This window comes from Clarias gariepinus, chromosome 1, assembly GCF_024256425.1.
Source record: "Clarias gariepinus isolate MV-2021 ecotype Netherlands chromosome 1, CGAR_prim_01v2, whole genome shotgun sequence".
NCBI lineage: Eukaryota > Metazoa > Chordata > Actinopteri > Siluriformes > Clariidae > Clarias > Clarias gariepinus.
Genome location: NC_071100.1, coordinates 46733589 through 46752255, shown reverse-complemented (window position 1 = coordinate 46752255; position 18667 = coordinate 46733589). Strand labels below are relative to the sequence as shown.

Sequence of the window (18667 nt, the reverse complement as noted above, 5' to 3'; positions counted from 1 at the left end):
TCTTAGTGTAGAAGGTGCGAGGACATGCGAAGGCTCATGATCACGGGCCTTCGCAGCAAGCCCGATAATATCTTACGAGACGTAAGGCGAGGCAGTTCCTGAGGCAGTTCCTGTAGCCGTGACTCAGAGTGAGCTTGGCCGGAAGGGAGGCCAGCAGAGACCGCAGGATGTTTTGGATAAACAGGAGCAAACCCAGCATGTGTGGTCAAGCTAATGAGCTACAGCAAGCAAAATGAACTTGTTCCATAGCGCCCCACAGGCATCCATCTCGTACCAGGAGCAAGTAGCTTGAATATACCATGCGGTACACAAGATAAGACTGAACAAACTGTACAAATGCGTGTATGAAATTCATAGAATTGTTTGTTTTCTTGTCAGTTATTAGAAGGCTGAAATGATGTAAATAGCTCAGCCTGACCAAAGATGAATCATAGAAAAAGCTGCTTCTTTGAGTTCAATCTTAAATGTAGTTACGTGCACGAAACAGGAAACAAACGCTAACTTTTTGAGTCCCCAGTTAGTAGGCGTTGAAAATTGGAGAAGACCAATGCTGAAAATCAGCTACGACTAACAAGCAAATTAAATCTTTACAATGTTAGAATAATTTTCACATTTAATTTTGTGTCTCCGATTTGGTTTTTAGACCGCGATTTGATTAAACTCATCAGCTACTTACCTAGGCTTTCCCGAGCTAAATTTGGTGTGTGAGAAAAGGAAAAACACTAACGTGCGTAGGGCGGTGGTCAACCACAACATGCTTGCAGAGTGCAGTGACTGTACTTTGCAAGATGTCTGTAGTCTTGGGTAGTTGTTTACCACAAAAGGAGCCACTCCCGTGTGCATGGGTGTCTCTTTGATGCTTTGTATATGGGGCTTGGTATACCACAGGGATGACTACTTTACAGAACCACATTAATACTTCGACAGAAGGTGTCATACAAAAAGATTTTTCGAAAGTTGTTTGATACCAAATATGAAATTTTGTAAAAAATAAATACGTATACAAGCTTAGACAATGATTACACTGATTCTCAAATCTGATTGGTCGGAGGGTGTTAGCTGTTTTTACATAAGAGTGATGAGTGCAGGAATTCAATTCATGGGGTTATAAATATTATTGAATATGATTTCGTTTCTATGGTGACATACAGTTTGATATCGTTCTGAGAGGGACTTCTATGGTGGATGCGCTACATAATATTTTTACATAATAAGTCGCAGTATTTAACAAAAACAATCATGTAATTCTTAATATGATTAAGAATAATGAAAGAATAATTTCAAAAGAAAGAAACATTAACGAAATTAATGTTTCTAGTTTCCTCAACTTACCTATATCTCGTAGATATTAAACTTCATTAACAAAATGCTTCTGGATACGTACTTATTTCATCATAATTGATTTACCTGTATACTGGACCATATCACAGCACCCTGTCGTTGATTGTCTTCCTATGGGAGCATCTCTCCCTAAGTGGTGTATTTTTTACCTGTCAGACTGACAGCACCTGGTAAAACTTCTACACTGACTGCGGGCACAGCACAACATTTTGTGCGCTAACAACCACGGTAATCATGGTCAACGCAAGGATCTAAAAATAATATGTTTTTTATAATTTGTTTTTGGCAAAGGATGATGGGAAATCCACCCCTCCCCCCTGACAACTTACAGTTATAGCTACGTTATTCTGAGTTACGTTATCTATGGAACAAATCGTATCACTTCCCCAGTAAGGCTGTATAAGTGACATGTCGGTAACATCTCGGCTCAGTATGATTTCTGAGCTCATGAAAAAATCAAGAAATTAATTCCTAATGCCAAGGCACAATGTTTTACCTTTAGAGTGACAGCGCTGGCCACCGAGATCAGATTGGTTTCAGACTGAGTTACAATCTACCTCTAAACTGGTAGCTTTACTCACATCGCCCTCGTGCAGACCGCCTTGTGTTTAACTGTCTGTTGTATTATCGACTATGCAAATATCAAAAATGTTTACCTACATTGTAATTCGGTGCATAGATTAACTTGCAAGTCTTATTATGTTGAATGAAACTGGATCTACCCCCTTCAAAAAAAATAAAAAATTCAGTAGCTGCCAATGTAATCTAGAGAAGAATGGCGCAAGACAACCCACAACCAAGTATTTCAGGATTTCAGCTTTTTGCAAATCCAGTCTGGAGGACCAACTACTCTGGACAGTTACAATCCTTTTTTCTGTCCAAACAGCTCACCAGCTAATGGTTACATCCTTCATGAAGCTGGATTAAGTTGATGTAGTGGACCCGTGTAGGGTTTGTATAAACTACAGCGCAGAAGTCTGATTTATAAACTGGACACATGGATTAGATTGTGATTAATTTTTGGCTGCAACACACAACCGTCTTTCCAAATAATTCAATGAGGTTTTTTCCCTCTCTTTTTTGCTTCATTTGCTAAACAAAAAGAGAGGGACAAAAGGAAAGTTGTTTACTGAAAAGGTACTCATAAAATTCTCAAAAATAAAATCACCTAAGCACACAGAGATAGTGCTAATTAATGAGTGCATAAGTGTAGAAATATTTAGTTTAATATTATTAGTTATTTATATACCATTGTGTTTGAGTGTGGTAGCTGGTGCCTATTTTTGAACCTGGTCTTCGTTTTTCGCGACAGCCGAAGCACTGGCCCTCAGACAGAAAGAGCCAAGGGTCCGTAGCGGCACCAACACTTTGCTTGGTCATAACAAACGACCGCGCACATCAGGGGCTGTAGGCGGGATTATCACGACCAACAAGCCAGTTTTTGACTGTCATCTTTAAAAAATGGACTCGATATACAAGTGGCAGCTCAAATGCTTTCTAGAGAACAAGGTGGCGTATTGGTAGCACTGACGCCTTGCACCTCCAGGGTCTGGGTTTGATTCCCGCCTAGGGTCTTGTGCATGGAGTTTGCATGTTCCCCCATGTGCTTAGCAGATTAGGCTAATTGGCATTCCCAAATTGCCCTATGGATTGGCACCCCATGCAGGATGTAAAGTCTTTCGGGGGTAGGCTCCAGGCCCCCCTTGACCCTGTATCCATATAAATAGAAGACGGGGTTTTGTCTGTACATTGGTCAGACCTCGCTCATTCAATAATATTTTAGTCATATACAGTACGTTGGATGACCTGAAACCGTCAGAAAAATGTCTGTATGTCTGTCCAGCCAGATTCCATCACTGGATCATGCAAAACCGTCTGGACAGAATTTAATGAATCTTGCAGTACTTGGATATCTGCCTGAAGTTTAACCTGCACCATGGGTGGCGTCAAAATGTTAAGTAAAAGCGATGTTATGAACAGTTATGTGGCGGATTTAATAATCTACTTTAAAATAAGTTACTTCCCCAATGCAAACAAACACCAATAGATATTAATTAGAAAAGCTAAACTGAATATTTTTACTGATCTGCTTTTTTGATTTCTTATCTGTGATTCACTCTCCGATTACCGGACAGAGAAGTACAACAAGGCGTGAGAGACTCGACCTTACAAAATGTGATTTCTTTGTATTAATGAGTTAGACAGAGAGTTCTGCCCTACAGAAGGACACACAGACATGTAAGTGGGCTTCAACCTGAAATAATAATAATATCACTGATTACATTAAATATCAGGTTATTATTATTGCTTTAACCTTTTTACTGTATCTACAAACTCTTTAACCGTCAACGACATGCGCTTGCGCTAGAACAGGAAAAGTTGTACAGACGATGAGTGAGTGAGTGAGGAGAAAATAAAAAATAAAAAAAGGACCAGGATTTGATTTAAAGGGACTAAATGTAAAACCCCGCCCCCTTTAAAATCAATCAAACTGGGCAACAAAGAATGATGAGTTGAAAAAGTTGTCAGGTAATTTTTGGTGCGCGTTCCCCTTTAAGAAGCCCCCCCTTTCCCCGCAGCAGAGGGAGGGCGAGTAAACTCCCGGAACAGCGATTGAAAAAAAAAAAAAAGAAGAAAAAAAAAAAGCTCTCGCGGCAGACTGTTTCAAGTCCCCCCCGGTAGAAACTGTGCCTGATTTGTGGCCGATGTTGGAGATGTAAAAAAAAAAAAAAAAACAGGAGGAGGAAGAGAACCACACACACACATACACACACTACCCCGGGTAGCTATGGAGATGGAGCCTTTTCCTGGCCGCTTTCTTTGACAGGCGTCGAGCAGGGGCTGAAAATCTTTTCTAAAAAGCGGAGTCGAACATGTACGCCAAGGGGAAAGGAGCCGTGGTGCCGTCCGACAGCCAAGCGCGAGAGAAGTAAGTTCAAAATGCGTGCGTTGTCACGGAAACCAAACCTGCCGTTAACCTTAACCGTTCAGCTAAACTTACCTGCACGAGCGGCGCGCGCGGCCACCTAAAAAATGGAAAAACTACTTTACAAACTTGTTCAAACTTTTGTTTTTTTGTGTGTTTTTTTTCTTTCTTCCTCTTCCTTCCTTCTCTGCGTGTGTTCGCTTGGTTTTGTTTACTTCACCGTGTCTTTGCGCGCCGAGCTTTGTTGTTTTTGTTCTGCTGGTGTTTACAGCTCGTGAGCGACTCGCGCGCGTTTACGGTTAACTTAAACGTAAGAAATTTCTCGCGTGCAGGTTGCGAGGTTTGCGTGCGTGCGTGCGCGTGCTTTGCAAACTGTATGTGTGTACATATATATAAAATGTGAGAGAGAGTAAAGGGGGGGGGGGTGTTAACCGACGCGCAGCGTTTAAATTAATGTATAACGTGAATAAAAGGGCGCGTGCGTTCCAACATCCGACGGATCATGCGTGTACGTGTTGTGACGTCACCCGGTCAGTTTTGCATTGCTATTTATTATATTTAAATGCATGTGTGTTTTTACTTATTTCATTTTTTTTTTTTTTTACTTTTGTTTAAAGTTTAGTTCTCAGTTGCGAAAGTTTGCTAAAGTTTTAGAAGTCAGGTGCGCGGGGCTCGCGCTTCGTGTTGATGCACACGAGTGCAACACCTTGGTGTGGAGAAGTCTCACAAGTTTCTGGACTCGCGTTACATCACGTTAACACAGTGCATGTGCATGCATAAACATACAATACTGCACGTGCATACATTCACACAGCGTGCATGTTTTAATAAAAGGTAGCACGAGACACACACACACACAGGTTGTTGGGTTTCCTGGTTGTGGGATGATGATGATGATGATCTGCGTTCAGAGAAGATCACTGGTGCATTTAATTAAACCTGGCAATAGGGGTCAGATCACAGTGCAAGTGCGCGCGCGCGCGCACACACACGCACACACACACACACACACACACACACGAGTGATTTCAGGAACCATAATAGAATTCACTAGTGCCTACCCAGTGTGTGTCTATATACTGTACATGTGTGTATACACACATGTATAATGTGTGTGTATATATGCATGTATGTGTGTATGTGCATGTCTATATTTAACAGCATACACACATCTGAGAGAGATACACATGCATACAGTTGTATGTCTGTATATAGTGTGTGTGTACATGTACTCACGTATTTGTGTGCATATTTCTTTCTATATACATACCTACACACATATGCAATACAAGACATAGTTATGTGGTTATATAATTTATACGTAGTGTGTGTGTGTGTATATATATATAATGGCCGACCCTGTGCTCTGTCCCTAGCCTACTAACAAAGCTGGGATCTGTCAAGAATAAAGAATTTCACTGTGCATTAATGTATGTGTTGAATAAAGGCTGAACTCTCACTCTCCTTCTCTCCTCCCCTTTCTCTTTATATATATATATATATATATATATATATATAATTACACACACATATTACATTAGGAGCGTCATGGCATCCTCCGGTTGTTTTGTCCAGTGTTTTGCGAATGCCCAGCCTGTGCGCCTTTAAAACTTCTCAACATTTGTTTCCCAGAAGTCTTTGAGAGCATACGCTCCTTCACACAGCATTCGCTCTGCCTTGCTTTGTGTATGTGTGTGTGTGCGTGCGCGCTGGAGTCTTGGCCTACGAATGTTTACACAATCTCTTGCTATACTGATAGTGTTACCACCACCACCATCACCACCGCTGGCTCCACTCCCTAAGCCGGTCCTGAGACCGGTTTAGTCCTCTCGAGGAAGTAGGCGCGATATTTGCTTAAAAAACAACAACATCGCAGTTATATATATAAAAAAAAAGATTGCCTTTGAACGCATAGAAAGTTTGATTGCCGAAAGTATGTTTAGGTCATTTACCTGTAGACCTGGCCTTGAAAATAAGGGGCCGAGTGATAGAAGAGCGCCCCCTATATGCATCAAATGGGAACTTTATCAGGCTAATGCGGCTCGTCCGCTGTACGTAGTAGTTGCTCACACAAAAAAATGAACGCTTTTGTAGCGCAAGGTTACCTTTGTTCTTGTTGAATAGCTAGTCGTAGCTTTGTTTGTTAAAACTTGTCTAGTTGTTGAGTTACACGTTCAAATGTATATTTTTACCTCATTTTTTATTACCTTAAAAGTTTTGTATGTGTTCCTGAAACAAATAAGTGCTTCAGAGTAAAGAGTGTTCAGCAATTTGTCATTTGCCATGACTTGTAATCAATCAAAGTTCCCATAAAAACGTTTCTTAAATATAAAATGGCATGACCTCACAGGTTTTCACTGAAAGTATGTTTTTTTTTTTATCCCATGAGCTAATTGATTTTTCTGTTTTGTTTTCAACAAATGTAAAATTTTGTAAGCTTTTTATCCATTTACAAATACGTTCATGTCTGGCTTGGTTATTGATAATAATCGGGTTAGAACTACAGCAAGAAAACAGTTCAATTTCTTGCTTTCAAACACAGGTTGTTTATTTACTTATTTATCTATCGTTATTATCTTAACATGAGAAAAAGAAAATAGTTCTGAGAGGATTGGCGTGAGGTTCAGAAGTGTGTAGTGCAATGTTGCCGGTGGGTGGAGCTGACGGTAATTAGTGTCATCCTGAACAGATAAACGAGACAGTTTGTACCTAAATGGTTGCGTGTTGTTGCTATTTAACTTGAGATTTAAATCTTTCTCAGGCAAAACCAAGCATTAGGTCTAAACTGAACAACCTTGCAAAGTTCGTCTGACTTGACAACAAGATGCGCAAACGGTCCGAACAAGCCGGATCGGGTTCAGATCTTCCATCCGGCAATAGGAATTTAACGGACACCTTGAGGAACGTAGCCAGGATTTACGTAGCGGAGACATGGGTCAGTTAACGACCAGGAACTTGTATGCTCACAGCCATACGGTTCGATTTTTAGCCTAGCATCATCGTTTGCATCTGACACTAGCGGCTGACGCATCTGACACGCGGCTGACGTGCTGTAGCTCTATTCGTCTGCTGAGAGGAAACTGATTTTGTTTGGCTGAGGCCAGAGTTACTGCTCTGAGTTTTTGTAACGAGGTTTCGTGTGAGCCATTTCTTTTTGTTTGTTTGTTTTGCCGTTATATTCACAATCCTCATCTGATTGCTTTCTGTAATCCAGAAGCGCTCCTAGTAGTCCCCGTTAGCTGATTAATTGGCTCAGGTGTGTGAGCAGAGATACCCCTGGACCAGAGGTGAGAACCGCTGATCAGGGATGCTCTCTTATCCGAGCGTCCTCGCCTGAATTATTGACACCATGGACGGAAACACGATTTTCCTAACCGTCTCTTTTGAAGGGCGCTTACGCGCAGCCGGGCCTCATCCATGTTTTAAGACGGCCTTTTGTTCGAAGGCCTCGGGCGACGTGTCAGGTGTGCTCACACAGAGGATTCTTTTAAAGTTGACGTTGAGGAATCAGCACGGGGTCCCCGTTTCGGTGATGAGTACGGTCGCGCCGCAGGACACAGGTGTCCCAGTGCTTTCACCTAATTCAACGTAAGATCGCTCTTCTGTATCAGCCCGGGTGCTGGATAATGTAAGCGTCAGGCTTGGGGAGTTTGTGTGAGTGTGTGTTTATGTTGGGAGGGGACAGATAAGAGGACACCGGTTTGCGACTGCAGCACCTGGCATTGCATCTTGACCTGTGTTTAATCTTCCCCTTGTGTACAAGACTCCCTACAGAGAAACAAGGTGTCCCGGTGAAGCCGTTCTCCGATAGGGGCTAATAGGGGAGCCTCGCGTCTTGTCACTCCTCCCCGTACCGTCTTGTAGCACTTGTCTTTCGCTTAATAGGGAGTCTAATGTCCCGTCACTCCCTCCTGTACCATCTTTCACAGATCGAACCCTTGAGCTCCAAGCCTGTTAGGCCCGCAAGTCCCAATCAGCTCTACAGTCAGCCCTCTACATTCAGCCTGGCATGGCTCTCTGGGGCAAAGTCAGTAAGGCAGCGAAGTGGAAGAGAGAGAGGGAGGGAGTGAGTGAGGGAGGGAGGAAAGAAAGCAAGCGTCGAGGAGGTGTGATGGATTTGTCCCCCCTAGCATTCCCTCGAGCAAGCCCGTATTCGGTTTTTTTTTTCCATCCCCGAGAAGCAAGAAAGCCAAGTTTTTGTGTCAGCAAGAATTCCTCGTCATCACCGTCGCCGCTTCTTCACCTCTGAGAATACTGCCGCGCGCTCAGATTTGCATCCTTCACCATCAGGATGCGTCCATTTGAATCGAAGGAGGAGCCGAGCGCAGTCTTAGAGTGCAGGTTTTTTTTTTTTTTTTTTTAAGGATTTGAATAGACTTGGCTTAGTTTGAATATGGAAATTTGAACGTGTGAGGGATTTGGGAGGAAAAAAAGTTTTTTTTGTTTTGTTTTCCGAGGTGTTGCCAGTCTTCGTGTCATTCTCATCTTTTAAACAGCGTTCTTGCATCAACGGATTTGACGTCGTAAATGTGTACGGGCCAGGCTTGTACCGGATACTTAGCTTAGTTGAAAATCTTCTTATTCTGGATCCGTCTCCATTCCTTCCCCATTTCTCATATCTTGCCGCAAAGCTACCACAAGCCCGCTCGCTCCTACGTCTACCATCCAGACGCGGGCATGGATGTCCTAGCGATTGAATTGATCTCTTTCTTTTGAAATATCAACGGTTTAAGCCAGAACTTTTTCCACAGGACCGGTCCCGCGAACACTTGACCCCAAAGTCTGGTCTGGTTTTGTTTGGCGCTTGGTAAACCGTGTCCTAGTTTGTTTGAAGCCAGTCATACCCGAGCAAGGAAGTAGATCGCAGTACAGATTCGACGTCCGTCTCCTCCCACTTCAGGTGACAACCTCATCCTCCGACATGGAAAGGCGTGCAAGAGTGTCGGTTTGATTATTTTAATATTTTGATATTAGTATAAGCGTAAAAGTTAGCCTTCTCGTTCTGTGTGTTTTAATGGCAGCTCACAAACCAAGTATGTTCTTACTGCCACCTGCCGTATCGGAGAGTGTGAATATGTGAGCGTACACGAGTACGGAGAACAAAAATAACGTGAATACTGAACAGCAGGGAAAGCAGTTGTATAAATCAGTCGTTCCTAATGTGAAAAACGCTGTTGAACGTCAGGCTTGAAATCTGGTTAATGAAATTCGATGGACCCCGAAAGCCAGCTTCGTACAAGTGAACAAGTTCAGGCTAATTTTGTTAAATGGTTCAAACAACAAACAAACGAATAAAAAATGTCATTTATTTCAGGGGTGATGCTGGATCCCAGCCCTGATGCTTATTTCTAATTGGGATTGTTCACTATAACGTGTTGTACATCTGTCTCTAGATCAGTCTTGTCCATTGTCCAATTTAACAATCAAACAATTTTCAAAATAAGGCATAATAATCTTATCAGTTTATACAGTTATACGGGATGTCTAGTTATTTTTGCATCAGAATGTGATCTTGGTGACTTTTGTGATTGTAGTGTGGTGTACTTGGTGGTTCTTTAGGTAAAAGCTTCTTCAGCGATGATCAGTGGAGAAACACCAGATCGGTTAGAGCTGACCTGAAGTCTACAGTAACCCTATAACCACCTGTAGAAAAGCAGATCAGAAGGTTTAACCTGGAGGACTGATGTGCATCAAGAGATCAGCTTCCCCTCTGATCAGCCAAGATCACCAATCTTTTTACGTTTTTATTTTATTTACTGGAAATTCAACCTTTTTTTGTTGCTTTAATCTTAGCGAAATCCTAAAAATTAAGCCTTACACCGCATGTTGTACTTGTGTACGAGACAAATAATATTAGAATTTCACATCCAAAGACACCACGGACGGACTCGTCCTAAATTAGACAAGGCGATGGTTTTCCAGTTTTGGTGAAACTTCACTCCAGCGTCGCCTTGGATTCTTTGTTGAAGGAAGTCGAGCCTGATGTGGTTTCCTCCTGTCTAGTGCAACGTCTGGTAATGTTATACCCCACAGTACAGACGACCCCCTAAATTGGCAGGGGGTCACGTTTCTAGAGTGCCCGTGAAAAAAATAAAACCTTGAATTTTGGATGTGCTTAAGAAAATGTCTATAAATATGTTTTCATAGTTTAAACCGTAAAGATGCTCCAAAAACACTTGAATTTTATTTTAAACTCTTTAAGTTTTATACATTACTAAAAAGAAAAATAAGGTAAACCCAAATACAGTACTGTACTGCTATGTCTCCTCCAGTGCTAGAATGTAAAGCACCGATGTTACCCAATTATATGTACTGTAAAGTCAGTTTTCCTTGGTATCAGTATTGTAGGGTAAATACGGTAATTATTCACCATCACAAGCTGCGTTTTCCGTCTACGGTTAATTTTTCTTTTATAGTACCAAAAAAAAAATTATACATAATATTTTATGTTTTATGTGGAAATTTAGCTGAATGAATGTTAACATCTACATTACAAATTAAGTAAATTAAATTGTTAAAACGAATGAAAAATTATATATTGCCAGAAAAAAAGCCGCAAGCAATTATTAATTAGATTCTGAGGTAAAATCCGCGCACGACTGAGGCTACGGAGTCGTAACGAAGAGGTCGACTGGACCAGAATTTATTCCGTATTGTACTCGCTGTATATAGGATGCGTATATACACCCACAACCAAGATTACCCAGAATTCACTCTCTCTCACACACATACTGTTAAAGATGCTGGTGTATTCGTCACACAATGGTGGTTTAAACGCGACTTCCCCCATTCTGCACCTTTTCAAAAAAGGGCTTTTGGGTTTTTTTGTTTGAAACCCGTATCCTCATGTTTATGGCCGTCGTTGAGTTGAGTTTCCCCCGTTTCCCCCCCACATCTCTCAGCAGGAGGCGATTGCCATTCCGTTCTCTCCCTTTCTCTCTGAGCTTGTGTGTGTGTGTGTGTGTGTGTGTGTGTGTGTGTGTGTGTGTGTGTAAATCTCCTTCCTGTCTGTTGTCTCCTAGCTTATCACACGGCCAGCGACGCAGCGACTCTTCCTAGTTATTTATGATGCGCTATCATCACGGGTCATAGGGGTCATCTGAAGAGGATAAAATAAATAAACAAATAAATAAATAAAAATAAAAGTAGACGCAAGTGTGCATCGAAGTATTGTAGGACTTTTTACTGTAAATTCAAAATTTAAAGCGCAGTTAAAAGTAGTAACGAAGATTGAACCAGGCCTTAAACGCTTTTATCCTTTAATAGCATGTGACCTTGAGACGTCCGACACACTACCGCCGGGCACAATACGCAAATACGTCTGGAGAGACCCGCGTGTCCTCATTGGTCCTCGCCAAGACCCCTTCAAACTTTCCTGAGCAGACACTGAAGAGTGTCCTTCTTGGTTGAAGGTGAACAAGAAGATGGAAAAACAACGTTCTTACAAAACAAAAAACACTTAATGATAAAGGTTTATCCGAAGGGGATAAATAAATAAACAAAAAACAAATAATTTGGCCAAGAGAGCGACGGCTAACTGTGTGAAAGTACTCCGGTAGATGGTTTTGATCACCAGCGGGAACGGACGAGAAGAAACGAGACGGGGAAAGAACCGATTCTGTACAAATTGTCCCTGTTCTGGTCCATACACATGCGAAGGTGATAACTGTTCATAACGTCGAAGTCGTAGTAAGCTTGTGGTTTGTTAGCGTATCACAGCACCGCGATTAATTCCTCATTGCTATGTTTAATTTCACATCCAGGCTGTTTCGTTTTTTAAAACACAAAGTTAAGAAAATACCTTTTTTTTTTCCCTACTTTTTGTTTTGCACAACAAACTTTTACGTTTGTTACTTTAGCAGTAACGTAGCATCTCTGTTTGAATCTGGAGATCTGTTGAACAGTACAGCGGGTTTTTTCTTAGCCAGGTTTGTTCTTGCTTGAGCGCGTCAGGATATAATCAAATGAATAGCCAGACTTTACTAAATCTTTCCCGAACGTTTAGGTACGTGTAATTTTTTATATATATACGCTTATGTACATGTACTGTATACGTTCAAACATGCGTACATATACAGCGGTACCTCGGCTTACAAATTTAATCTGTTCCTAAGGCGATATTTCGTATTGTGAAACACATTTCTCCAGAAGAAATAATGTAAATACAGATAATCTGTTCCATCCACACAAAATTAACAAACACAAAATAAACAAAAAATACCACTATTACCAATTTTTGACACTGTAATCATATTTTTGCTACAAAACAGTAAAGACATTTAGAATGTAAAATATGAAATAAATAGACATTAAACCTGACTTAACTTTAATTTATGATTCCTCTTGGCACCAACTGTTTAAAAAAAACTAAATGGGGCCTCCAAGTGGCACAGTAGTAAAGTGCTCGCCCCCTCACCCACGAGTTTGATTCCTGGATGATGCTGTAACCTCTCGCAGCCGTAGGTCTAGAGAGAGCTGATCAGCCAATCAGGGAAGTCTTCAAGCTTGTGCAAGCGAGAGTGTTACTCCGCCCCCAACAGCGAGCAGTTTGAAAAGATGTGGTCGGCTGGTGTCACGTGGTTCGGAGGAAACACGTGATAGTCTTCAGCCTTCCCGACTGAGTGGTAGTAGCTTAATATGAGAGCCCCCTAGTGACGGGGCTCTCATATTAAGGAATTGGACTCAACTAAATTAGGGAGAAAAATCAGGGGGGAAAAAAAAAACTGAAAGCGGTTTTTCTTGCTACCATTCTTGTCATCCATAGTGCTATGTCTACATTAAATCTTGCAGAAAATTTGTTAAAAAAAAATATATATATATAAAAAAAAAATAAATATGTAAACTCGTTTCGTTCGGATTTCCACTAACGCAAACAAGTTTTGAACGGTTTGGGCGAGCGTAAGGATTTGAGTGACTTTGACAAGAACCTGATGATGATGATTATGATTTTGAAGGTTAGACAACTGGGTCAGAGCAACTCCCAAACCACAGCCTTTGTGGGGACCTTCATGGTCTGCAGTGGTTGGGACATACCGAAAGAGATGGAGGAAGGAAAAGTGGTGAACTGGCGACAGGGTCACGCCTCTAATGAAGGGTCAGATCGGATGGTGCGATGCTCCAGACGATGTTCCGGGTCGTGTCATTTATACGGACGTCACCTTGACACGTACTTCCTACCTAAACACTGTTACAGACCGAGTTACAGTCCTTCATGGAGATGGCAGTGTTCTCTTTAAGCAGGTTAACGTGTCTTCAGACACTGTACACGTCAATCAGGAACGGTTTCGAGGTGTTGACTCCACCTCCAAATTCCCCAGATCTCATTTTATTCTTTGCAACATGCTGGAAAGAAAGAACGAAAAAGGAAAAAAAAGGTCTGAGGTCTGAGGCCTGAACTTAAACAGGATCACGCCTGTTTTTGGTGGCAATAATGTTTTCGCTGGTTGGTGTATGGAGTCGCACCAGGGACCAGCCGATACGATATGATCTTAATACCTGGGTATTGGTTCGATTTGTATTGCGATTCTGTTACTATTATGATTAAAAAATAAATAAATATATTATTCTTTTTTTTTTTTTGTTAGAAACTAATTTGATGTAATTTAAACCATTTTTCCCTCCCCGTCTCTAGTGTGTATGTATGTGTGTATGAGTTCATCTGTATATAGACGCGTGTACATGTATGTGTCTATATATTTATCTCAAAATCTTGTAGACGAACGTTTGGTCTAGGGCCGATACGATTCCTTGAGTAATTTGATTACAAAAAATGATCTTTTACTTTGAAGCTTCTTTTAATTAATTTTAAAAGCTTGCGTTATGTTTTTGCGCAATCATTTGTTTGCAAGCCGACAGTAAACACCGACAAAGAAGAAGCGCTTACGTCACCCACAAAGCGGAAGGAGACGCAGACAGTTAGCTGTGTATTGATTTGAGGGAGCGTTCTGGTGCGGCTGCAAAATGGAAGGGAGCGATAAAAATATCAGCGAGCCAAGAATAGAAGAAACCAGCAAGAAATTCTCAATCAAGGCTTGGGTTATGCCTGAGCTGTAAATTTAGAAACTTTTAGTTCTGAAACTTAAATTGCGCACCTTTTTTGTTTTTGTATAATTATTTATTTTAATGTGTGCCTTCGTTTTTTTTTATCCTTAAAATCATTTGAAATTCCTTTTGAAAAAAAATTTTTGCATCTTAGAAAAGGCCTTAAAATAAGAATGTATGACACTGTAATGCACTTAATTCATCTCAGGCAACTTTAAGCTGTTCCTTATATTGTGAATAATGACGACGTTTATTTTTGATAAAATGTTGTATAATTTATATATATAATAAAAGTAGATTTTTCTAAAAAGAAAACCAATCAATCTTTGTTTCTCTTATATATTTAACATTGCTGTTTAATTAAGCAAAAGTACATTTTATCCAATTAATCGATTAAAGTTTTGTTATAAGGTCAATTTATTTTATATTATTCAAATTCATAAATACAGAAATCTGTCATTAATTAACGTTAATAATTTCCAGCACAATGATTTTTTTTTTTTTGCAAATTAAAAACAACTGAAACATTTAGAAGAGCTGTGTAAATTAAGTAAAATATAAAATAGATAGATGTTAAACCTCACTGTCTTCACTAAATAAAAAAAATAAAGAAAAAAAACCCACCAAAAAAAACCCTCGCTTGGCGGTCCACTGATGCGCACAAGTTTATAAGCAGCTCACGGACGCTTGTATGTAAGGCTTTTGCAAACTTTGAGTTCTTAAGGTGAAGATTTGTGAGGCGGTGCGTATGCCGAGGTACCTCTGTGCTTAACTCGCTTGGTTAGCTAACTGCTGTGTTTTTATCTAGTGTTTTGAATCGTTTTGAATCTTTAAGATAGTTTGTGCCAAATTTTGTTTATTAAAAACAAACAAAAAAATTGCGGTTTAACGAAATCATCGTTTTTTTTTTTTCCTCTGCCATCTGATTTATTTATTTATTTTGCTCTGGTGTCATTTAATTTGTCTGATTAACGTCTGTCATTAATATCTTTTTACATCTTAAATGTAAAAACCTTGTTTACTGTTTATTGATACGACTAACATGTGCTGCTTTTCTTTTCTTTCTTTTTATCTCCCAGGTTGGCTTTATACGTCTACGAATACTTGTTACATGTTGGCGCTCAGAAATCCGCACAGACCTTCTTGTCCGAGGTAAGTGTAGTGTGTGTGTGTATGTGTGTATGTGTGTGTGTGTGTGTGTGTGTGTGTGTGTGTGGGTATTCCAGCCAGGAAAACAGCATCGCGTTGGCTGGCAGTTGAACCCTTGGGTCAAGAACACTTACTTACACAGTCCATCATGTTCCCAGTAAACAAACCCCGTAGATAGAGAGGTGTGTGTGTGTGTGTGAAAACCATAATTAAATTAGGGTGAAATTAATTAACTCCCCAATCAGGGCATCGGCGGTTCTCGGGTGTAAACGGGCCGAACGTTTGATATGAAGTCATAATAACGTAAAGCGTAATTGATTAAAATGGACTGAGTGAATATTTCACTGATGTAAACACAGACGGCATAAGTTCTCGTTTCCATAGCAACAGCGTATGAAGCACAGACGCATGATGTAATGTGAACATACGAAAAAACAAACGATGAGCCGATTAGGAGAAACGTCCAGGGCGTGGAATATTCTATAGAGGTTTTCTGAGTCCGCGCTCAGGTTTGTTTTTCGCCTTAATATTTTCACGCGAAAAAAAACAACAAGATGGCGTAGGAGCCGATGTCAGGTAAAGTTTTATCATCATTTCAATCGTATACGGTGTAGTGAAACAAAGCGACGTTCAGGACCAACATAAATGAATAAAACTAGCCAAGACGCCTAATTAGCTAACTATAAATGACTGTAAATCACCGAGACTATACAAAAAGTCAACATAAAGTCGCGTACAGTCGCCAACTTGTTTACGTCTATTTTAACCCTGTACTGTTCAGTACACAGTAAAACGAAACGCCGCTCCTCCAGGACCGAGGTGCTACGTACAACATGAAGTAACAAAAGAAAAACTATCCAAGTGCAAATGTGCAAACAAGAGCATGACAACATGACACGTTTCAGTACTTGGTGATGATGAGGTAATGGGTCGAGGTCGTGGGAGGAGAAACTGTAAACTTTCCGTGTGAGTAGCAGCGAAGATAGAAAGAAGTTTTGTTGAAAATCACAAGTAATAAATGTGTGCTGGTGTGATCACTTGTTAGCCGGTTGTTGATCGGTGTGTTTGCGCGTACGTGTGTGTATCAGTCTAGTCAGTACGAACTTTACAATTAAAGGGCTTAAAAATTTGCGCGAGGTAAACGCCTCCGTACATGCACGTGCACAGATTGATGAGGTGTTACAGGACAACGGTACGCGTGTCGTTACAGGAAGAAATAATCAAACGGTCGAACAAACAAAAGAGATGCTTCTCCCAGAGAGCATGTTTCCTGTCGTCTAAGGAACATTGATCGACTGCGACTTGTTTCTCCGTCAGATTTATAAGAAACTAATCGGGACGTCTGTCCGAATCTTAGATCTGTCCCAATCACTGACCTGTTGTACACTTGTACATTTGTACACACACGCAAAATGAGTTTAAGTAGAAAGCGGGAAAGCAGATAAACTGGAAAAAAAGCGAGGCAATCCAAGAGACTTCCCGCGAGTCGTAGCGAGATATTTACGAGCCTTAATGGCCGAGGGACGTACAGGAAGACGTCCACGTTGTGTACAGATAGAGATCAGACGCTCGGCGTCCATTAGGGGGAAGAATGAGACGATTGTTCTTTTTTTTTTTCTTTCACTGCCAGAAATAGGTGACTTAAATATGGTGGGAAGTGTGTTCGCAACACCTTTCATTTATCTTTCTGTCTCTCTCTCTCTCTCTCTCTCTGTCTGTGTGTGTGTGTGTGTGTGTGTGTGTGTGTGTGTGTGTGGTTTCAGATCCGGTGGGAGAAGAACATTACTCTAGGAGAGCCCCCAGGATTCCTGCATTCGTGGTGGTGGTACGTCACGTTTCCTTCTTCTACTCCTCCCTTTTTTTTTTTGTTGTTGAAATTATTCGGTATCGATCACCGATCAATATCTCTTCGTCCCTCGACGTCTCTCGGGATAATCTTTTTTTTTTTTGAGTGCGTGATACCTGAATTAAACGTGTTCGCAGAACTCTGCTCTGACCCCCTCGGTCTCGTCCTCCCGACCGGCTCCGCCCACCCGCGGAAAACAAAAGCCACAGATGGTGTAGTAAATCCAGGACACGCCCTCGCTCTTACCCCCACCTGCCAACCTTTGTCTCTGGCTGTGTCCTTTTGTCCCCCACACCCCCCACCCCTTCCCTAACCCCCGTCGCCCCCCAACCCTGAGAGGGTGGATTAACTCTTTGCATACCTCTCGCTTTTGTTGCTCGATGACCAAATCCCCACTTCCCTGCTGTCTTTTTTTTTTTTCTTTCCCTCCTTGTCCTCTGTCCTGTTGTTGGGGGGCAGGATGGCGGACGGGCCACAGGGTCACCAGCCTGAAGGTCCCTCCCCCCCAAGTTTACCAAGGAATGAAGAAGGGGATGCAGGTTTTGATTAAAACACACACACACACCCTTTCACTGCATCAGGTCTGTCCTCGTAATCGTTTGTTCACCTCGGGGTATCGACGCCGCCTTCTGATCAGCTCGCTCAGTTCTTTTAGCTTAATTAAAGGATCGAGCGTATCGATATTGCCTCGATCAGCACTCTGGAGAAAATATACTTCGTTAAAGAAAAAGTTTGTTAAAAGAGTACGATCGTCTTATATCGTTATCAGACGTTATTAATTTAATTATTTATTTTTGTTACAAACACAACCGTATGCTCTGAAATATGCCTAACTGACCTTTTTTGTGACCTAAAAAGTAAAGATTTATTTTTCTGTAATAAGAAAAGAATGTACCATAAAAGTAAAAAAAAAAAAAAAATCATCTCTTGTTTGTCACGGAAACAATCCTGCAAAAAAAAAATCCTGCCAAAAAATATTCAGTAAAAAATAAACGTGTAAACTCTGTAGGAAAAATTTATTTATTTATTTTTTCTCCTTTTTTTTAAACTTTGCTTTTGTCTCCTTCATATCATTTCCTGCTCGGCTGTAACGCGCCCCAGGTGTAGCCTCGAGTAATTTACGTGAAAATGCAGCTCCTCCAATTAGCATCAGAGCATTGTGGTCATTGTTAAACCTCCAAGCAGCTCTGTGACGTCATTCAGGTCGCCAACGGGGGCCGTTTCTCGTCTCGCCCGCCGCGAATACGGGATTTGTAGGAATTAACCTTAATTTTTTATTTTTTGTTAATTTCGTTGACCAATTTTTCATACCTACGACTGACGCGTTCCTCACATCTTCTACAACAAAGTTCTACAGCTGGTGG

General features: G+C 41.0%; 1 protein-coding gene across 2 annotated transcripts in view; it reads left to right on the top strand.

Moving 5' to 3' along the window:
- Window positions 1–3860: 3860 nt before the first annotated feature.
- zgc:110158 (uncharacterized protein LOC553590 homolog) overlaps window positions 3861–18667 on the top strand; it is a 56468-nt gene continuing 41661 nt past the window's right edge. Inside the window, exons 1-3 of one of the 2 annotated variants that reach the window (XM_053493739.1) lie at window positions 3861–4270; window positions 15388–15460; window positions 17221–17282. In XM_053493739.1, the coding sequence (XP_053349714.1) occupies window positions 4215–4270; window positions 15388–15460; window positions 17221–17282 (191 nt within the window). In that variant the 5' untranslated portion in view covers window positions 3861–4214. The remainder of the gene's footprint in view (window positions 4271–15387; window positions 15461–17220; window positions 17283–18667) is intronic. The other variant, XM_053493732.1, reaches the window with a different exon arrangement.